This window comes from Phasianus colchicus, chromosome 30 (assembly GCF_987193195.1).
Source record: "Phasianus colchicus chromosome 30, bPhaCol1.hap1.1, whole genome shotgun sequence".
NCBI lineage: Eukaryota > Metazoa > Chordata > Aves > Galliformes > Phasianidae > Phasianus > Phasianus colchicus.
In genome coordinates this window covers 1,381,923-1,396,890 of record NC_143465.1, presented here as the reverse complement: position 1 = coordinate 1,396,890, position 14,968 = coordinate 1,381,923, and the positions used below count along the sequence as shown (strand labels likewise).

The 14,968-nt window shown below is 67.2% G+C and overlaps 1 protein-coding gene across 1 annotated transcript in view; it reads left to right on the top strand.

The window, feature by feature from the left end:
* ARHGEF2 (Rho/Rac guanine nucleotide exchange factor 2) overlaps positions 1-13,528 on the top strand; it is a 53,931-nt gene extending 40,403 nt beyond the window's left edge. Inside the window, exons 16-23 of the mRNA XM_090126859.1 lie at positions 326-400; positions 2,224-2,291; positions 2,888-2,929; positions 3,127-3,177; positions 7,292-7,381; positions 7,433-7,618; positions 11,014-11,176; positions 13,377-13,528. Of these exons, the coding sequence (XP_089982985.1) occupies positions 326-400; positions 2,224-2,291; positions 2,888-2,929; positions 3,127-3,177; positions 7,292-7,381; positions 7,433-7,618; positions 11,014-11,176; positions 13,377-13,450 (749 nt within the window). The 3' untranslated portion in view covers positions 13,451-13,528. The remainder of the gene's footprint in view (positions 1-325; positions 401-2,223; positions 2,292-2,887; positions 2,930-3,126; positions 3,178-7,291; positions 7,382-7,432; positions 7,619-11,013; positions 11,177-13,376) is intronic.
* Positions 13,529-14,968: the final 1,440 nt, after the last annotated feature.

Below are 14,968 nucleotides of genomic sequence, written 5' to 3'. Positions count from 1 at the left end.
GGGCAGAGGCGGGTGTGGGGCGGCTGTGGGGCGGCTGTGGGGTGGTTATGGGTCGCTGTGGGGTGGCTGTGGGGCAGCTGTGGGTCGCTGTGGGGCAGAGGTGGGTGTGGGGTGGCTGTGGGTCGCTGCGGGGTGGCTGTGGGGCGGCTATGGGTCGCTGTGGGGTGGCTGTGGGTCGCTGTGGGGCAGCTGTGGGTCGCCGTGGGGCGGCTGTGGGGTGGCTATGAGTCGCTGTGGGGTGGCTGTGGGTCGCTGTGGGGTGGCTGTGGGTCGCTGTGGGTCGCCGTGGGTCGCTGTGGGGCTGACGGGGGCTGTGGTGGCGCAGTGGAGTCCCTGAAGGAGGCGTTGGTTCGGGACCGCGAGGGCGGCAGCGACGGCGACGGCGGAACCGCAGCCACCAGTCAGTGGGGGGGTGTGGGGTGCGGGGTGGGGTGGGGTGGGGTGTGGGGTGGGGTGCAGTGTGGGGCACGGTGTGGGGCACAGCATGGGGCACATTGTGGGGCGCGGTGTGGGGCACAGCATGGGGGTGGGGTGTGCGGTGGGGCACAATGTGGGGCACTGCATGGGGCATGGTGTGGGGCACGGTGTGGGGCACAGCATGGGGCATGGTGTGGGGCATGGTGTGGGGCACAATGTGGGGTGCACTGGGGGGCATGGTGCAGTATTGGGCACAATGTAGGGTGTGCTGTGGGGCGCAATGTGGGGCACAGCATGGGGTGTGGGGTGGGGTGCGGTGTGGGGCGCAGTGTGTGGCGCGGTGTGGGGCACGGCATGGGGCGTGGGGTGGGGTGCAGTGTGGGGCACAGTGTGGGGCGTGGGGTGAGGTGTGGGGTGGGGCACAGTGTGGGGCACAGCATGGGGCACAATGTGGGGCGCGGTGTGGGGCACAGCATGGGGGTGGGGTGTGCTGTGGGGCACAATGTGGGGCACAGCATGGGGCATGGTGTGGGGCACGATGTGGGGCACAGCATGGGGCGTGGGGTGGGGTGCGGTGTGGGGCACAATGTGGGGTGTGCTGTGGGGCACAATGTGGGGCGCGGTGTGGGGCACAGCATGGGGCGAGGGGTGGGGTGCAGTGTGGGGCACAGTGTGGGGTGCGCTGGGGGCACAGCATGGGGCATAATGTGGGGCACGGTATGGGGCACAGTGTGGGGCGTGGTGGGGAGCACGATGTGGGGCACAATGTGGGGCACGCTGGGGGGCATGGTGTGGTCTGGAGCACAGCATGGGGCATGGTGTGCGGTGCACTGTGGGGCAAGCATGGGGCACAATGTGGGGCACAGCATGGGGCATGGCACGTGGCACGCTGTGGGGCACGCTGTGGGGCACGCTGTGGGGTGAGTTGTGGGGTGAGCTGTGGGGCACAGCATGGGGCACAATGTGGGGCGCTATGGGGTGTACTGGGGGGGCACGGTGTGGAGTGGGGTGTGCTATGGGGCACAGTGTGGGGCACAGCGTGGGGCACCATGTGGGGCACAGCATGGGGTGTGCTGGGGGGGCACGGTGTGGAGTGGGGCAGAGTATGGGGCACAGCGTCGGGCACAGCATGGGGCGTGGTGTGGGGCACGATGTGGGGCACAGTGTGGGGCACACTGTGGGGATTGCTGGGGGGGCACAGTGTGGAGTGGGGCAGAGTATGGGGCACAATGTGGGGCACAGCATGGGGCACGCTGTGGGACACAATGTGGGGCACAATGTGGGGTGTGCTATGGGGTGCAGTGTGGGGCACGGCATGGGGCACAGTGTGGGGCACAATGTGGGGCACAATGTGGGGCACGCAATGGGGTGTGCTGGGGGGCACGGTGTGGCGTGGGGCACAATGTGGGGCACAGCATGTGGCACGCTGTGGGGCACGCTGTGGGGCACAATATGGGGCACAGCATGTGGCACGCTGTGGGGCACAAAGTGGGGCACAATGTGGGGCACAGCATGGGGCACCATGTGGGGCACAGCATGGGGCATGCTGTGGGACACAATGTGGGGCACAATGTGGGGTGTGCTATGGGGCGCAGTGTGGGGCACGCTGTGGGGTGAGCTGTGGGGCACACCATGGGGCACAGTGTGGGGCACAAAGTGGGGCAGCTCTGGGGTGTGCTGGGGGGGCACGGGGTGGTGCGGGGCACAATGTGGGGCACAATGTGGGGCGCGCTGTGGGGCGCTATGGGGCGCTATGGGGCGGACACCGGATCACCCCACGGCCTCGCCCCACATCTGACCCCACAGACGGCGACGCCGACGGTGTGAATGGCGCCGTGGAAATGGGTGGGGCGGATTCGGATTCCGGACAGCGGGTGGGTGGGGGGGGATGTGTGGGGTGTGGGGTGGGATGTGTGGGGCAGGATATATGGGGCAGGATGTGTGGGGTGGGATATATGGGGCAGGATGTGCGGGGCAGATGTGTGGGGTGGAGTGGGATATGTGGGGCAGGATGCGTGGGGCAGGATATATGGGGTGGGATACATGGGGCAAGATATATGGGGCAGGATGTGCAGGGTGAAATATATGGGGCGGGATGTGTGGGGAGGGATATATGGGCAGGATGTGTGGGGCAGATGCGTGGGGTGGGGCAGGATATATGGGGCAGGATGTGTGGGGCGGGATGTGTGGGGCAGGCTATATGGGGCAGGATGTGTGGGGCAGGATATATGGGGCAGGATGTGTGGGGCAGGATGTGTGGGGCAGGCTATATGGGGCAGGATGTGTGGGGCAGGATGTGTGGGGCAGGCTATATGGGGCAGGATGTGTGGGGCAGGATATATGGGGCAGGATATATGGGGCAGAATATATGGGGCGGGATGTGTGGGGCGGGATGTGTGGGGCAGGATGTGTGGGGCGGGATGTGTGGGGCAGGGTGGCTGTGTGGGGTGATGCTGATTTTTCCCTCCAGGACGGGAATGGAAACCAGGTGCTGCCCCGCGTGTCGCACGAGGTGAGACGGCGCTGTGGGGCAGCCGGACCCACAATGGGGCAGCTGGACCCACAATGGGTGCTATGGGGCAGCCGGACCCACAGTGGGGCAGTCGGACCCACAATGGGCAGCCGGACCCCCAATGGGTGCTGTGGGGTGCAGTCAGACCCACAATGGGTGCTGTGGGGCAGAGCCTCATTTTGCCCCTCTCCCCACAGGAGGTGAACCAGCGCCTGAACAACCTCTACAGCCTCCTGCTGGAGCTGCAGGTCTGTGGGGCGGCGCTGTGGGGCGCCATGGGGTGGTGTTATGGGGCTGACGCTATGGGGCGCCGTGGGCAGCGCTGTGGGGCGCCATGGGGTGATGTTATGGGGCTGACGCTATGGGGCGCTGTGGGGCGATGTTATGGGGCTGACGCTATGGGGCGCCGTGGGCAGTGCTGTGGGGCGCTATGGGGCAGCTCTGTGTGTTATGGGGCCGCTCCGCGCTATGGGGTGCTATGGGGCAGCTCCTTGCGCTATGGGGCGCTATGGGGTGCTATGGGGTGCTACGGGGCCGCTCTCTGTGCTATGGGGCGCTGTGGGGCCGCTCTCCGTGCTATGGGGCGCTAAGGGGCAGCTGTCCGCACTATGGGGCGCTACGGGCGGCTCCGTGCTATGGGGCGCTATGGGGCGCTATGGGTCAGCTCTGTGCTATGGGGAGCTATGGGGCGGATGTCTGTGCTGTGGGGAGCTATGGGGCGCTATGGGGCCAGCCTCCGCACTATGGGGCGCTATGGGGCCGCTCTCCACGCTGTGGGGCGCTATGGGGCAGCTCTCCGTACTATGGGGCGCTACGGGGCCGCTCTCCGTGCTATGGGGCACTATGGGGGGATATGGGGCACTACAGGGCTGCTCTCTGCGCTGTGGGGTGCTGTGCGGCCGCTGTCCGCGCTATGGGGCGCTATGGGGCGCTATGGGGCAGCTCCGCGCTATGGGGCGGCTCTGTGCTCTACGGGGCGCTGTGGGGCCGCTGTCCGCGCTATGGGGCGCTATGGGGCGGCTCTGTGCTATGGGGCGCTATGGGGCGATATGGGGCGCTATGGGGCAGCTCTGCGCTATGGGGCGCTGTGGGGCCGCTGTCCGCACTATGGGGCTCTATGGGGCGGCTCTGCGCTATGGGGCGCTATGGGGCAGCTCCGCGCTATGGGGCTCTATGGGGCTCTATGGGGCGCTATGGGGCAGCTCCGCGCTATGGGGCGCTATGGGGCGCTATGGGGCAGCTCTGCTATGGGGCGCTGTGGGGCAGCTCCGCGCTATGGGGCGCTATGGGGCTCTATGGGGCAGCTCTGCGCTATGGGGCGCTATGGGGCTCTATGGGGCAGCTCCGCGCTATGGGGCGCTATGGGGCGCTATGGGGCGCTGTGGGGCAGCTCCGCGCTATGGGGCTCTATGGGGCAGCTCTGCTATGGGGCGCTATGGGGCGCTGTGGGGCAGCTCCGCGCTATGGGGCGCTGTGGGGCAGCTCTGCTATGTGGCGCTATGGGGCGCTGTGGGGCGCTATGGGGCGCTGTGGGGCAGCTCTGCTATGTGGCGCTATGGGGCGCTATGGGGCGCTATGGGGCGCTGTGGGGCAGCTCCGCGCTATGGGGCTCTATGGGGCAGCTCTGCTATGGGGCGCTATGGGGCGCTGTGGGGCAGCTCCGCGCTATGGGGCGCTATGGGGCAGCTCCGCGCTATGGGGCGCTATGGGGCGCTATGGGGCAGCTCCGCGCTATGGGGCGCTATGGGGCAGCTCTGCTATGGGGCGCTATGGGGCGCTATGGGGCAGCTCCGCGCTATGGGGCGCTATGTGGCTCTATGGGGCAGCTCCGTGCTATGGGGCGCTATGGGGCTCTATGGGGCGCTATGGGGCAGCTCCGCGCTATGGGGCGCTATGGGGCGCTGTGGGGCAGCTCTGCTATGGGGCTCTATGGGGCAGCTCCGCGCTATGGGGCGCTATGGGGCAGCTCTGCTATGGGGCGCTATGGGGCAGCTCCGCGCTATGGGACGCTGTGGGGCCACTCTCCGCGATATGGGGCGCTATGGGGCGCTATGGGGCAGCTCTGCGCTATGGGGCGCTATGGGGCGCTATGGGGCAGCTCCGCGCTATGGGGCGCTGTGGGGCTCTATGGGGCAGCTCTGCTATGGGGCGCTATGGGGCGCTGTGGGGCAGCTCTGCTATGGGGCGCTATGGGGCAGCTCCGCGCTATGGGGCGCTATGGGGCGCTATGGGGCAGCTCTGCTATGGGGCGCTATGGGGCAGCTCCGCGCTATGGGGCGCTATGGGGCAGCTCTGCTATGGGGCGCTGTGGGGCAGCTCTGCTATGGGGCGCTGTGGGGCAGCTCCGCGCTATGGGGCGCTATGGGGCGCCATGGGGCAGCTCTGCTATGGGGCGCTATGGGGCGCTGTGGGGCAGCTCCGCGCTATGGGGCGCTATGGGGCGCTGTGGGGCAGCTCCGCGCTGTGGGGCGCTATGGGGCGCTATGGGGCGCTATGGGGCAGCTCTGCTATGGGGCGCTATGGGGCGCTGTGGGGCAGCTCCGCGCTATGGGGCGCTATGGGGCGCTGTGGGGCAGCTCCGCGCTGTGGGGCGCTATGGGGCTCTATGGGGCGCTATGGGGCAGCTCCGCGCTATGGGGCGCTATGGGGCAGCTCTGCTATGGGGCGCTATGGGGCGCTGTGGGGCAGCTCCGCGCTATGGGGCGCTATGGGGCGCTGTGGGGCAGCTCCGCGCTGTGGGGCGCTATGGGGCAGCTCTGCTATGGGGCGCTGTGGGGCAGCTCTGCTATGGGGCGCTGTGGGGCAGCTCCGCGCTATGGGGCGCTATTGGGCTCTATGGGGCAGCTCCGCGCTATGGGGTGCTATGGGGCAGCTCCGCGCTATGGGGCGCTATGGGGCGCTGTGGGGCAGCTCCGCGCTGTGGGGCGCTATGGGGCTCTATGGGGCGCTATGGGGCAGCTCCGCGCTATGGGGCGCTATGGGGCGCTATGGGGCAGCTCTGCTATGGGGCGCTATGGGGCGCTGTGGGGCAGCTCCGCGCTATGGGGCGCTATGGGGCGCTGTGGGGCAGCTCCGCGCTGTGGGGCGCTATGGGGCGCTATGGGGCGCTATGGGGCAGCTCCGCGCTATGGGGCGCTATGGGGCGCCATGGGGCAGCTCTGCTATGGGGCGCTATGGGGCGCTGTGGGGCAGCTCCGCGCTATGGGGCGCTATGGGGCGCTGTGGGGCAGCTCCGCCCTGTGGGGCGCTATGGGGCGCTATGGGGCACTATGGGGCTGCTCCGCGCTATGGGGCGCTATGGGGCGCTATGGGGCAGCTCTGCTATGGGGCGCTATGGGGCGCTGTGGGGCAGCTCCGCGCTATGGGGCGCTATGGGGCTCTATGGGGCAGCTCCGCGCTATGGGGCGCTATGGGGCGCTGTGGGGCAGCTCCGCGCTGTGGGGCGCTATGGGGCTCTATGGGGCGCTATGGGGCAGCTCCGCGCTATGGGGCGCTATAGGGCGCTATGGGGCAGCTCTGCTATGGGGCGCTATGGGGCGCTGTGGGGCAGCTCCGCGCTATGGGGCGCTATGGGGCGCTGTGGGGCAGCTCCGCGCTGTGGGGCGCTATGGGGCGCTATGGGGCGCTATGGGGCAGCTCCGCGCTATGGGGCGCTATGGGGCGCCATGGGGCAGCTCTGCTATGGGGCGCTATGGGGCGCTGTGGGGCAGCTCCGCGCTATGGGGCGCTATGGGGCGCTATGGGGCACTATGGGGCAGCTCCGCGCTATGGGGCGCTATGGGGCGCTATGGGGCAGCTCTGCTATGGGGCGCTATGGGGCGCTGTGGGGCAGCTCCGCGCTATGGGGCGCTATGGGGCGCTGTGGGGCAGCTCCGCGCTGTGGGGCGCTATGGGGCTCTATGGGGCGCTATGGGGCAGCTCCGCGCTATGGGGCGCTATGGGGCAGCTCTGCTATGGGGCGCTATGGGGCGCTGTGGGGCAGCTCCGCGCTATGGGGCGCTATGGGGCAGCTCTGCTATGGGGCGCTGTGGGGCGCTATGGGGCAGCTCCGCGCTGTGGGGCGCTATGTGGCTCTATGGGGCACTATGGGGCAGCTCCGCGCTATGGGGCGCTATGGGGCGCTATGGGGCAGCTCCGCGCTGTGGGGCGCTGTGGGGCTCTATGGGGCAGCTCTGCTATGGGGCGCTATGGGGCGCTGTGGGGCAGCTCTGCTATGGGGCGCTATGGGGCAGCTCCGCGCTGTGGGGCGCTATGGGGCGCTATGGGGCGCTATGGGGAGCTATGGGGCAGCTCCGCGCTATGGGGCGCTGTGTGGCAGCTCCGCGCTATGGGGCCGCCCCACACCTGCCCCCATCCCCCCAGGCCCAGGCGGCGCTGCAGGACACGCGCTGGGAGCTGCAGCTCCGCTCCGGCGGCTCGGCGCCGCCCCCCCCCCGCAGCCCGCCGCCCCCCGGCGCCGCCGCCGCCCCGCCGCCGTCGCCCCCCCCGCCGCCGCCCCCCCCGCCGCCGCCGCCCCCCCCGCCGCCGGCGCCGCCCGAGGCGCAGCTGTCGCTGCTGCAGCGGCAGCACGCGCTGTTGCAGGAGGAGCTGCAGCGCTGCCGGCGGCAGCTGCACGAGCGCGCGCAGGAGGCGGCGGCGCTGCGGGGCCGCCTGAGGGACGGGGAAAAGGGGCGCCGTGCGGGAATGCAGGTGGGGGGGGGGAAATGGGGGGGGAAATGGGGGAAATGGGGGGGAAAAGGGGGGTGGAAGTGGGGGGGGAAACGGGGGGGAAATGGGGGGAAGGGGGGAAAAGGGGGGCGGAATGGGGGGGAAATGGGGGGGAAGATTGGGGGAAATGGGGGGGAGAAATTGGGGGAAATGGGGGGGAAGGGGGGGAAATGGGGGGGAAGGGAGGAAAAGGGGGGGAAATGGAGGGGGGAAATGGGGGAAATGGGGGGAAGGGGGCGGAAATGGGGGGGGAAATAGGGGGGGAAAGCGGGGAGGAAATGGAGGGAGGAAATAGGGGGGGAAATGGGGGGAAAGGGGGGAAAATTGGGGGGAAGGAGGGGAAAAGGGGGGGAAAATAGGGGGGGAAATGGGGGAAGGCGGGGAAAAGGGGGGGAAATGGGGGGGAAGGGGAGAAATGGGGGGGAAAGGGGGGGAAAGGGGGGGGAAAGGGGGGGAAATGGGGGGAAGGGGAGGAAATGGGAGGGAAGAGGGGAAATGGGGGAGAAGGGGGGGAAATGGGTGGGAAATGGGGGGAAATGGGGGGGAAGTGGGGGGGAAGGGGGGGAGAAATTGGGGGAAATGGGGGGGGAGAGGGGGAAGGAGGGGAAAAGGGGGGGAAATGGGGGGCGAAATGGGGGGGAAAGGGAGGAAAAGGGGGGGAAATGGGGAATGGGGGGGAAGGGGAGAAATGGGGGGGCAAAATGGGGAAGGAGGGGAAAGGGGGGGGAAATAGGGGGGAAAATGGGGGGGAAGGGGGGGAAATGGGTGGGGGAAATGGGGGGGGAAATGGGGGGGAAGGGGGGAAGGAGGGGAAAATGGGGGGGGAAGTAGGGGGGGAAAGGGGGGGAAATAGGGGGCGAAATGGGGGGAAGGGGGGGAGAAATTGGGGGAAATGGGGGGAGTGGGGGGGAAATAGGGGGGAAGGGAGGAAATGGGGGGCGAAATGGGGGGGGAAATGGGGGGAAGGGGAGGAAATGGGAGGGAAGAGGGGAAATGGGGGAGAAGGGGGGAAATGGGTGGGAAATGGGGGGAAAGGGGGGGGAAATGGGGGGAAGATTGGGGGAAATGGGGGGGAGAAATTGGGGGAAATGGGGGGAAGGGGGGAAGTGGGGGGGGTTGGGGGGGAAGGGGGGAAAAGGGGGGTGGAAGTGGGGGGAAAGGGGGGGAAATGGGGGGGAAGGGGGGAAATGGGAAGAGGGGGGAGATGGGGGGGGAAATGGGGGGAAGGGGGGAAAATGGGGGGGGAGGGGAGAAATGGGGGGGGAAGAGGGGGAAGGGGGTGGAATGGGGGAAATGGGTGGGATGGGGAGGGAAGGGAAGAAATGGGGGGGGAAAATGGGGGGAAGGGGGGGAGAAATTGGGGGAAATGGGGGGGAAGTGGGGGGGAAGGGGAGAAAAGGGGGGGAAGTAGGGAGGGAAAGCGGGGGGAAAATGGGGGGGGAAATGGGGGGAAGGGGGTGGGAAATAGGGGATAAATGGGGGAAAGGGGAGGGAGATGGGGGGAGAAGGGGGGAAATGGGGCGGAAGGGGGGAATGGGGGGGAAATGGGGGAAGGGGGGGAAAAGGGGGGTGGAAGTAGGGGGGGAAATTGGGGGGGGTTGGGGGGGTAAGAGGGGGAAATGGGGGAGAAGGGGGGGAAATGGGGGGGAAGGGGAGAAATGGGGGGGAAGGGGGGGAAAGGGGGGGAAATTGGGGGGGAGAAATTGGGGGAAATGGGGCAAGGGGGGGAAAAGGAGAAATGGGGGGGAAGGGGGGGAAATGGGGGGGAGAAATGGGGGGAAAGGGGGGGAAAGGGGGGAAATGGGGGGGGAAGGGGGAAATGGGGGAAAAGGGGGGGGTTTGGGGGGAAATGGGGGGAAAGGGGGTCGTGGGGGGGAGTTGGGGGGAAAGGGGGGGAAATTGGGGGTTCCTGCGGGGGGGGTTGGGAGGGAAATGGGGGGGAACGGGGGTGGAAAGAGGGAGAAATGGGGGGGAAGGGGGGGAAATGGGTGGGGAAGGGGGGAAAGGGGGGGAAGGGGGGAAATGGGGGGGAAATGGGGAAACGGGGGGAGGAAAGAGGGGGAAATGGGGGGGAAATGGGGGGGAAATGGGTGGGGAAGTGGGGAAAGGGGGGAGGAAGGGGGGAAATGGGGGGGAAGGGGGGAAGATGGGGGAGAATGGGGGTGGAAGGGGAAAAGGGGGGGAAGGGGGGAAGATGGGGGGGGAAGGGGGGGGTTGGGGGGAAAGGAGGGGGAAATGGGAGGGAAATGGGGGGAAAGGGGGTCGTGGGGGGGGGAGGGGGGAAATGGGGGGGAAGGGGGGTGGAAATGGGGAGAAATGGGGGGGAAGGGGGGGAAGGGAGGTTTGGGGGGAACGGCGGTGGAAGGGGGAGGAAACGGGGGGGAAATGGGGGAAATGGGGGGGTCCTGCGGGGGGGTTGGGAGGGAAATGGGGGGAAGGGGGGGAAATGGGGGGGGAAATGGGGGGAAAGGGGGTCGTGGGGGGGGGGGTTGGGAGGGAAATGCGGGGGGAACGGGGGGTTTGGAGGGAAGGGGGGGGGGTTGGGAGGGAAATGCGGGGGGAACGGGGGGTTTGGAGGGAAGGGGGGGGGAAATGGGGGGGGAAACGGGGGGAAACGGGGGGAGGAAAGAGGGGGAAACGGGGAGGAAATGGGGGGGAAGGGGGGGAAATGGGGGGGAAGGGAGGGAAATGGGGGAGAAAGGGGAGGAAATGGGGTGAGAAAGGGGGTAAATGGGGGGAAAGGGGGTCGTGGGGGGGTTTGGGGGGGAAATGGGGGGGAAGGGGGGGTTTGGAGGGAAGGGGAGGGAAATGGGGGGGGAAACGGGGGGGGAAATGGGGGGGAAGGGGGGAAATGGGGGAGAAAGGGGGTCGTGGGGGGGGTTGGGGGAGAAATGGGGGGGGAAGGGGGAAATGGGGGGAAATGTGAGGGGGGAATGGGGAGGAAATGGGGGGGGGAAGTGGGGGAAAGGGGGGGAAATGGGGGGGAAGGGGAGGAAATGGGGGGAAATGGGGGGAAATGGGGTCGTGGGGGGGGTAGGGGGGAAATGGGGGGGGAAGGGGGGGCAAATGGGGGGAAGTGGGGGGAAAGGGGGGGGTGTATGGGGGGGTTTGGGGCAGAAAGGGGGGGGTCTTGTGTGGGGGGAGAGGGGGGGAAATGGGGGGGGAAGGGGGGGTCCTGTGGGGGGGGGAAGGGGGGAGAAAGGGGGGTTGTGTGTCGGGGGGGGGTCGTGTGGGGGGGGTCTTGCGGGGGGGTCCACAGCTGGGGGTTGAGGCGGGGCTCCAGAGGCTTTTTTGGGGGATTCGAAGGGGGGTTTTTTTGGGGGGGGGTCATTACAGGGGTCCCACCGCTGACCCCCCCCCCCCAAATATCCCCGCAGCGCTCCCCCCCCGGCAGCCCCCCCCCCGACGCCGCCATCCCCCCCTTCCTCCCCCTGCCCCCCCCGGAGCCCCACGAGGAGCCGGCGCCCCCCCCGGGGGGGGGGGACAGCATGGAGGAGCTGCTGGAGCAGTGCGAGCGGAGCCCCCCCGGCAGCCCCAGAGGTGGGTGAGGACCCCCCCCAAAAAATCCATGCGGGGGGGGCACTGTGCCTTTATGGGGGGGGGAGGTGGGGGGGGTTGTATTGCCCCTAATTAGGGGGGGGCACAGTGCCTTTATGGGGGGGGAGGGGGGGGGGTTGTATTGCCCCTAATTGGGGGGGGGCACAGTGCCTTTATGGGGGGGAGGGGGGGGTTGCATTGCCCCTAATTTGGAGGGGGGGGGCTGTGTTCTTTATGGGGGGGGCACAGTGCCTTTATGGGGGGGGGTTGTATTGCCCCTAATTTGGGGGGGGGCTGTGTTCTTTATGGGGGGGGGATGGTTGTCTCTTTTGCGGGGGGGGGGCTTGTATTGCCCCTAATTTGGGGGGGGGGGGCTGTGTTCTTTATGGGGGGGGCACAGTGCCTTTATGGGGGGGGGGTTGTGTTGCTCCTAATTTGGGGGGGGGGGGCGGTTGTCTCTTATGGGGGGGGGCACAGCGCGTCTTATTTGGGGGGGGGGTACTGCCCATAATTGTGGGGGGGCACAGTGCATTTATGGGGGGGGGGGGGGTCAGGTTGTCTCTTTCGGGGGGGGGTCAGATTGTCCCTTTTTTGGGGGGGGGGTTTGATGTATTGGGGGGGGTCAGGTTGTCTCTTTTTGGGGGGGGGGGTTGATGTATGGGGGGGGGCACACATTGAGCCCCTTTTTTTTGGGGGGGGGGTTGGTGTATCGGGGGGGGTCAGGTTGTCCGTTTTTGGGGGGCGATTTGATGTATTGGGGGGGGGTTGATGTATGGGGGGGGCACACATTGAGCCCCTTTTTTGGGGGGGGCGGTTGATGTATGTTGAGGGGGGGGGTTGATGTATGGGGGGGGGCACACATTGAGCCCCTTTTTTGGGGGGGGGGGTTGATGTATTGGGGGGGGTCAGGTTGTCTCTTTCTGGGGGGGGGTCAGATTGTCCCTTTTTTTGGGGGGGTTGATATATTGGGGGGGGGTTGATGTATTTGGGGGGGGGTCAGATTGTCCCTTTTCTGGGGGGGGGGTTGATGTACATGGGGGGGGCACACATTGAGCCCCTTTTTTTGGGGGGGGGTCAGATTGTCTCTTTTTTGGGGGGGGGTTGATCTATGGGGGGGGCACATTGAGCCCCTTTTTTGGGGGGGGGGTTTGATGTATTGGGGGGGGGTTGATGTATGTGGGGGGGGGCACACATTGAGCCCCTTTTTTCTGGGGGGGGTTGGTGTATTGGGGGGGGTCAGGTTGTCTCTTTTTGGGGGGGGGGGTTTGATGTATTTGGGGGGGGGGTTGATGTATGGGGGGGGCACACATTGAGCCCCTTTTTTGGGGGGGGCGGTTGATGTATGTTGAGGGGGGGGGTTGATGTATGGGGGGGGCACACATTGAGCCCCTTTTTTGGGGGGGGCGGTTGATGTATGTTGAGGGGGGGGGTTGATGTATGGGGGGGGGCACACATTGAGCCCCTTTTTTGGGGGGGGGGGTTGATGTATTGGGGGGGGTCAGGTTGTCTCTTTCTGGGGGGGGATCAGATTGTCCCTTTTTTTGGGGGGGTTGATATATTGGGGGGGGGTTGATGTATTTGGGGGGGGGTCAGATTGTCCCTTTTCTGGGGGGGGGGTTGATGTACATGGGGGGGGCACACATTGAGCCCCTTTTTTTGGGGGGGGGGTCAGATTGTCTCTTTTTGGGGGGGGGGTTGATCTATGGGGGGGGCACATTGAGCCCCTTTTTTGGGGGGGGGGTTTGATGTATTGGGGGGGGGTTGATGTATGTGGGGGGGGGCACACATTGAGCCCCTTTTTTCTGGGGGGGGTTGGTGTATTGGGGGGGGTCAGGTTGTCTCTTTTTGGGGGGGGGGGTTTGATGTATTTGGGGGGGGGGTTGATGTATGGGGGGGGCACACATTGAGCCCCTTTTTTGGGGGGGGCGGTTGATGTATGTTGAGGGGGGGGGTTGATGTATGGGGGGGGGCACACATTGAGCCCCTTTTTATTGGGGGGGGGGGTTGATGTATGTTGAGGGGGGGGGTTGATGTAGTTGGGGGGGGGGCACACATTGAGCCCCTTTTTATTGGGGGGGGGGGGGGGGCGGCGGTGCCGTTGCTGCACTTCGGTGCCTTGTGCCCCCCCCCCTCCTTTTTCACATGGAGGCGGAGGGGGGGGGGGGGGGGGTTGGGTGATGCTGACGCCGTGCCCCCCCCCCAGATTTCCTACGGATGCACGACATCCCCGAGGAGGGGGAGCTGCGCGAGGGGGAGGGGTGCAGCTCGGACAGCTAGCGGCCCCCCCGGAGCAAAAACATCGCCCCCCCCCAAAAAAACAACAACAACCCCCCCCCATGCAGCCCTGCCCCCCAACAGCCCCCCCCCAAAAAAAAAAAAGAGCCCCTCCCCCCCCAGAACAGCCCCCCCCCCCCCCCCCCAAGGAGAAGCCGGCGGACCCCCGCCCCATTCATTCCAAGTCTTTATTTTTTTTTTTTGGGGGGGGGGGTGACAGCCGTGCGCCCCCCCCCCCCTCCTGCTTTGCCCCCCCCCCCCCAAAATTGAACACCGGGGGGCGATGCCACGGGTCAGTGCCCCCCCCCCCCTCCATCCCATAATTCCTCTCTGATTAATTTATTTATTCTGTGGGGGTGGGGCTGAAGGGGGGGGGGTCTCACATCTTCCCCCCCCCCCCCGCCCCCCCCCCCATCGGGGGGCTGTCGCGGTTTTTTTTTGGGGGGGGGGGGATGGGGGGGGGCGGTCCCCGCTTTTGTTCTTCAATAAAAAAAGACGAAAAGCAGCAAAAAGCGGCCGGTCTGAGCCTCGGGGGGGGGGGGGCTGCGTCCGTCTGTCTGTCCCCACATCCGTCCGTCTGTCCGGCCCCACATCCGTCTGTCCGGCCCCGCGTCCAGCCGTCCCCACGTCTGTCTGTCCGTCCCTCTGCGTCCGTCCGTCCGTCCGGCCCCATCCTTCCGGCCCCCCCATCCGTCGCTGCCCCCCCCCCCCCCACCATCTTTCTGTTCCCCCTCCCCCCCCCCCCCGCGCGTCCCTCTGTCCCCACGTGTCCGTCTGTCCGTCCGTCCCACGTCCGTCTGTCCCCGCACGTCTCTGTCCGTCCGTCCGTCTGTCCGCCCCCACGTCCGTCTGTCCCCACGGCTCCGCCCGCACGTCTCTCTCTGTCCCCCCGTCCGTCCGTCTGTCCGTCCGTCCCCATGTCCATCTCGGTCCCCCCTCCGTCCGTCCGTCCGTCCCCCCGTCTGTCAGTCTGTCCTTTCCCCGCATCCCTGTGTCCGTCTGTCCCTCCATCCTCCTGTCCCCACATCCGTCCCCGTCCATCCGTCCCCGCATCCCTTTGGCCTGTCTGTCTGTCTGTCTGTCCTTCCGTCCATCCGTCCCCGTCCATCCGTCCTACCCCCCCCCCCCCCCCCCCCCGCATGTCCGTCTGTCCCCACATCATCCGTCCGTCCGTCCCCACGTCTCTGTGTCCCTCCCGTCCGTCCGTCCCCGCTTCCACATCAGTCCCCCGTCCGTCCGTCTGTCCGCCCATCTGTCCGTCTGTCCTTCCCTGTCCCCACGTCCGTCCGTCCGTCCGTCCGTCCGGGTTCCCCCGTGCGATGCCCGATGTCACGGCTGGGTGGTTGTGTAAATGTGGGTGACGCCCTGCCCCACAGCGCCCTGCCCCATAGCGCCCTGCCCCACAGCGCCCTGCCCCATAGCGCTCTGCCCCACAGCGTCCTGCCCCACAGCGCCCTGCCCCACAGCGCCCTGCCCCATAGCGCTCTGCCCCACAGCGCTTCTGCCCCACAGCGCCCTGCC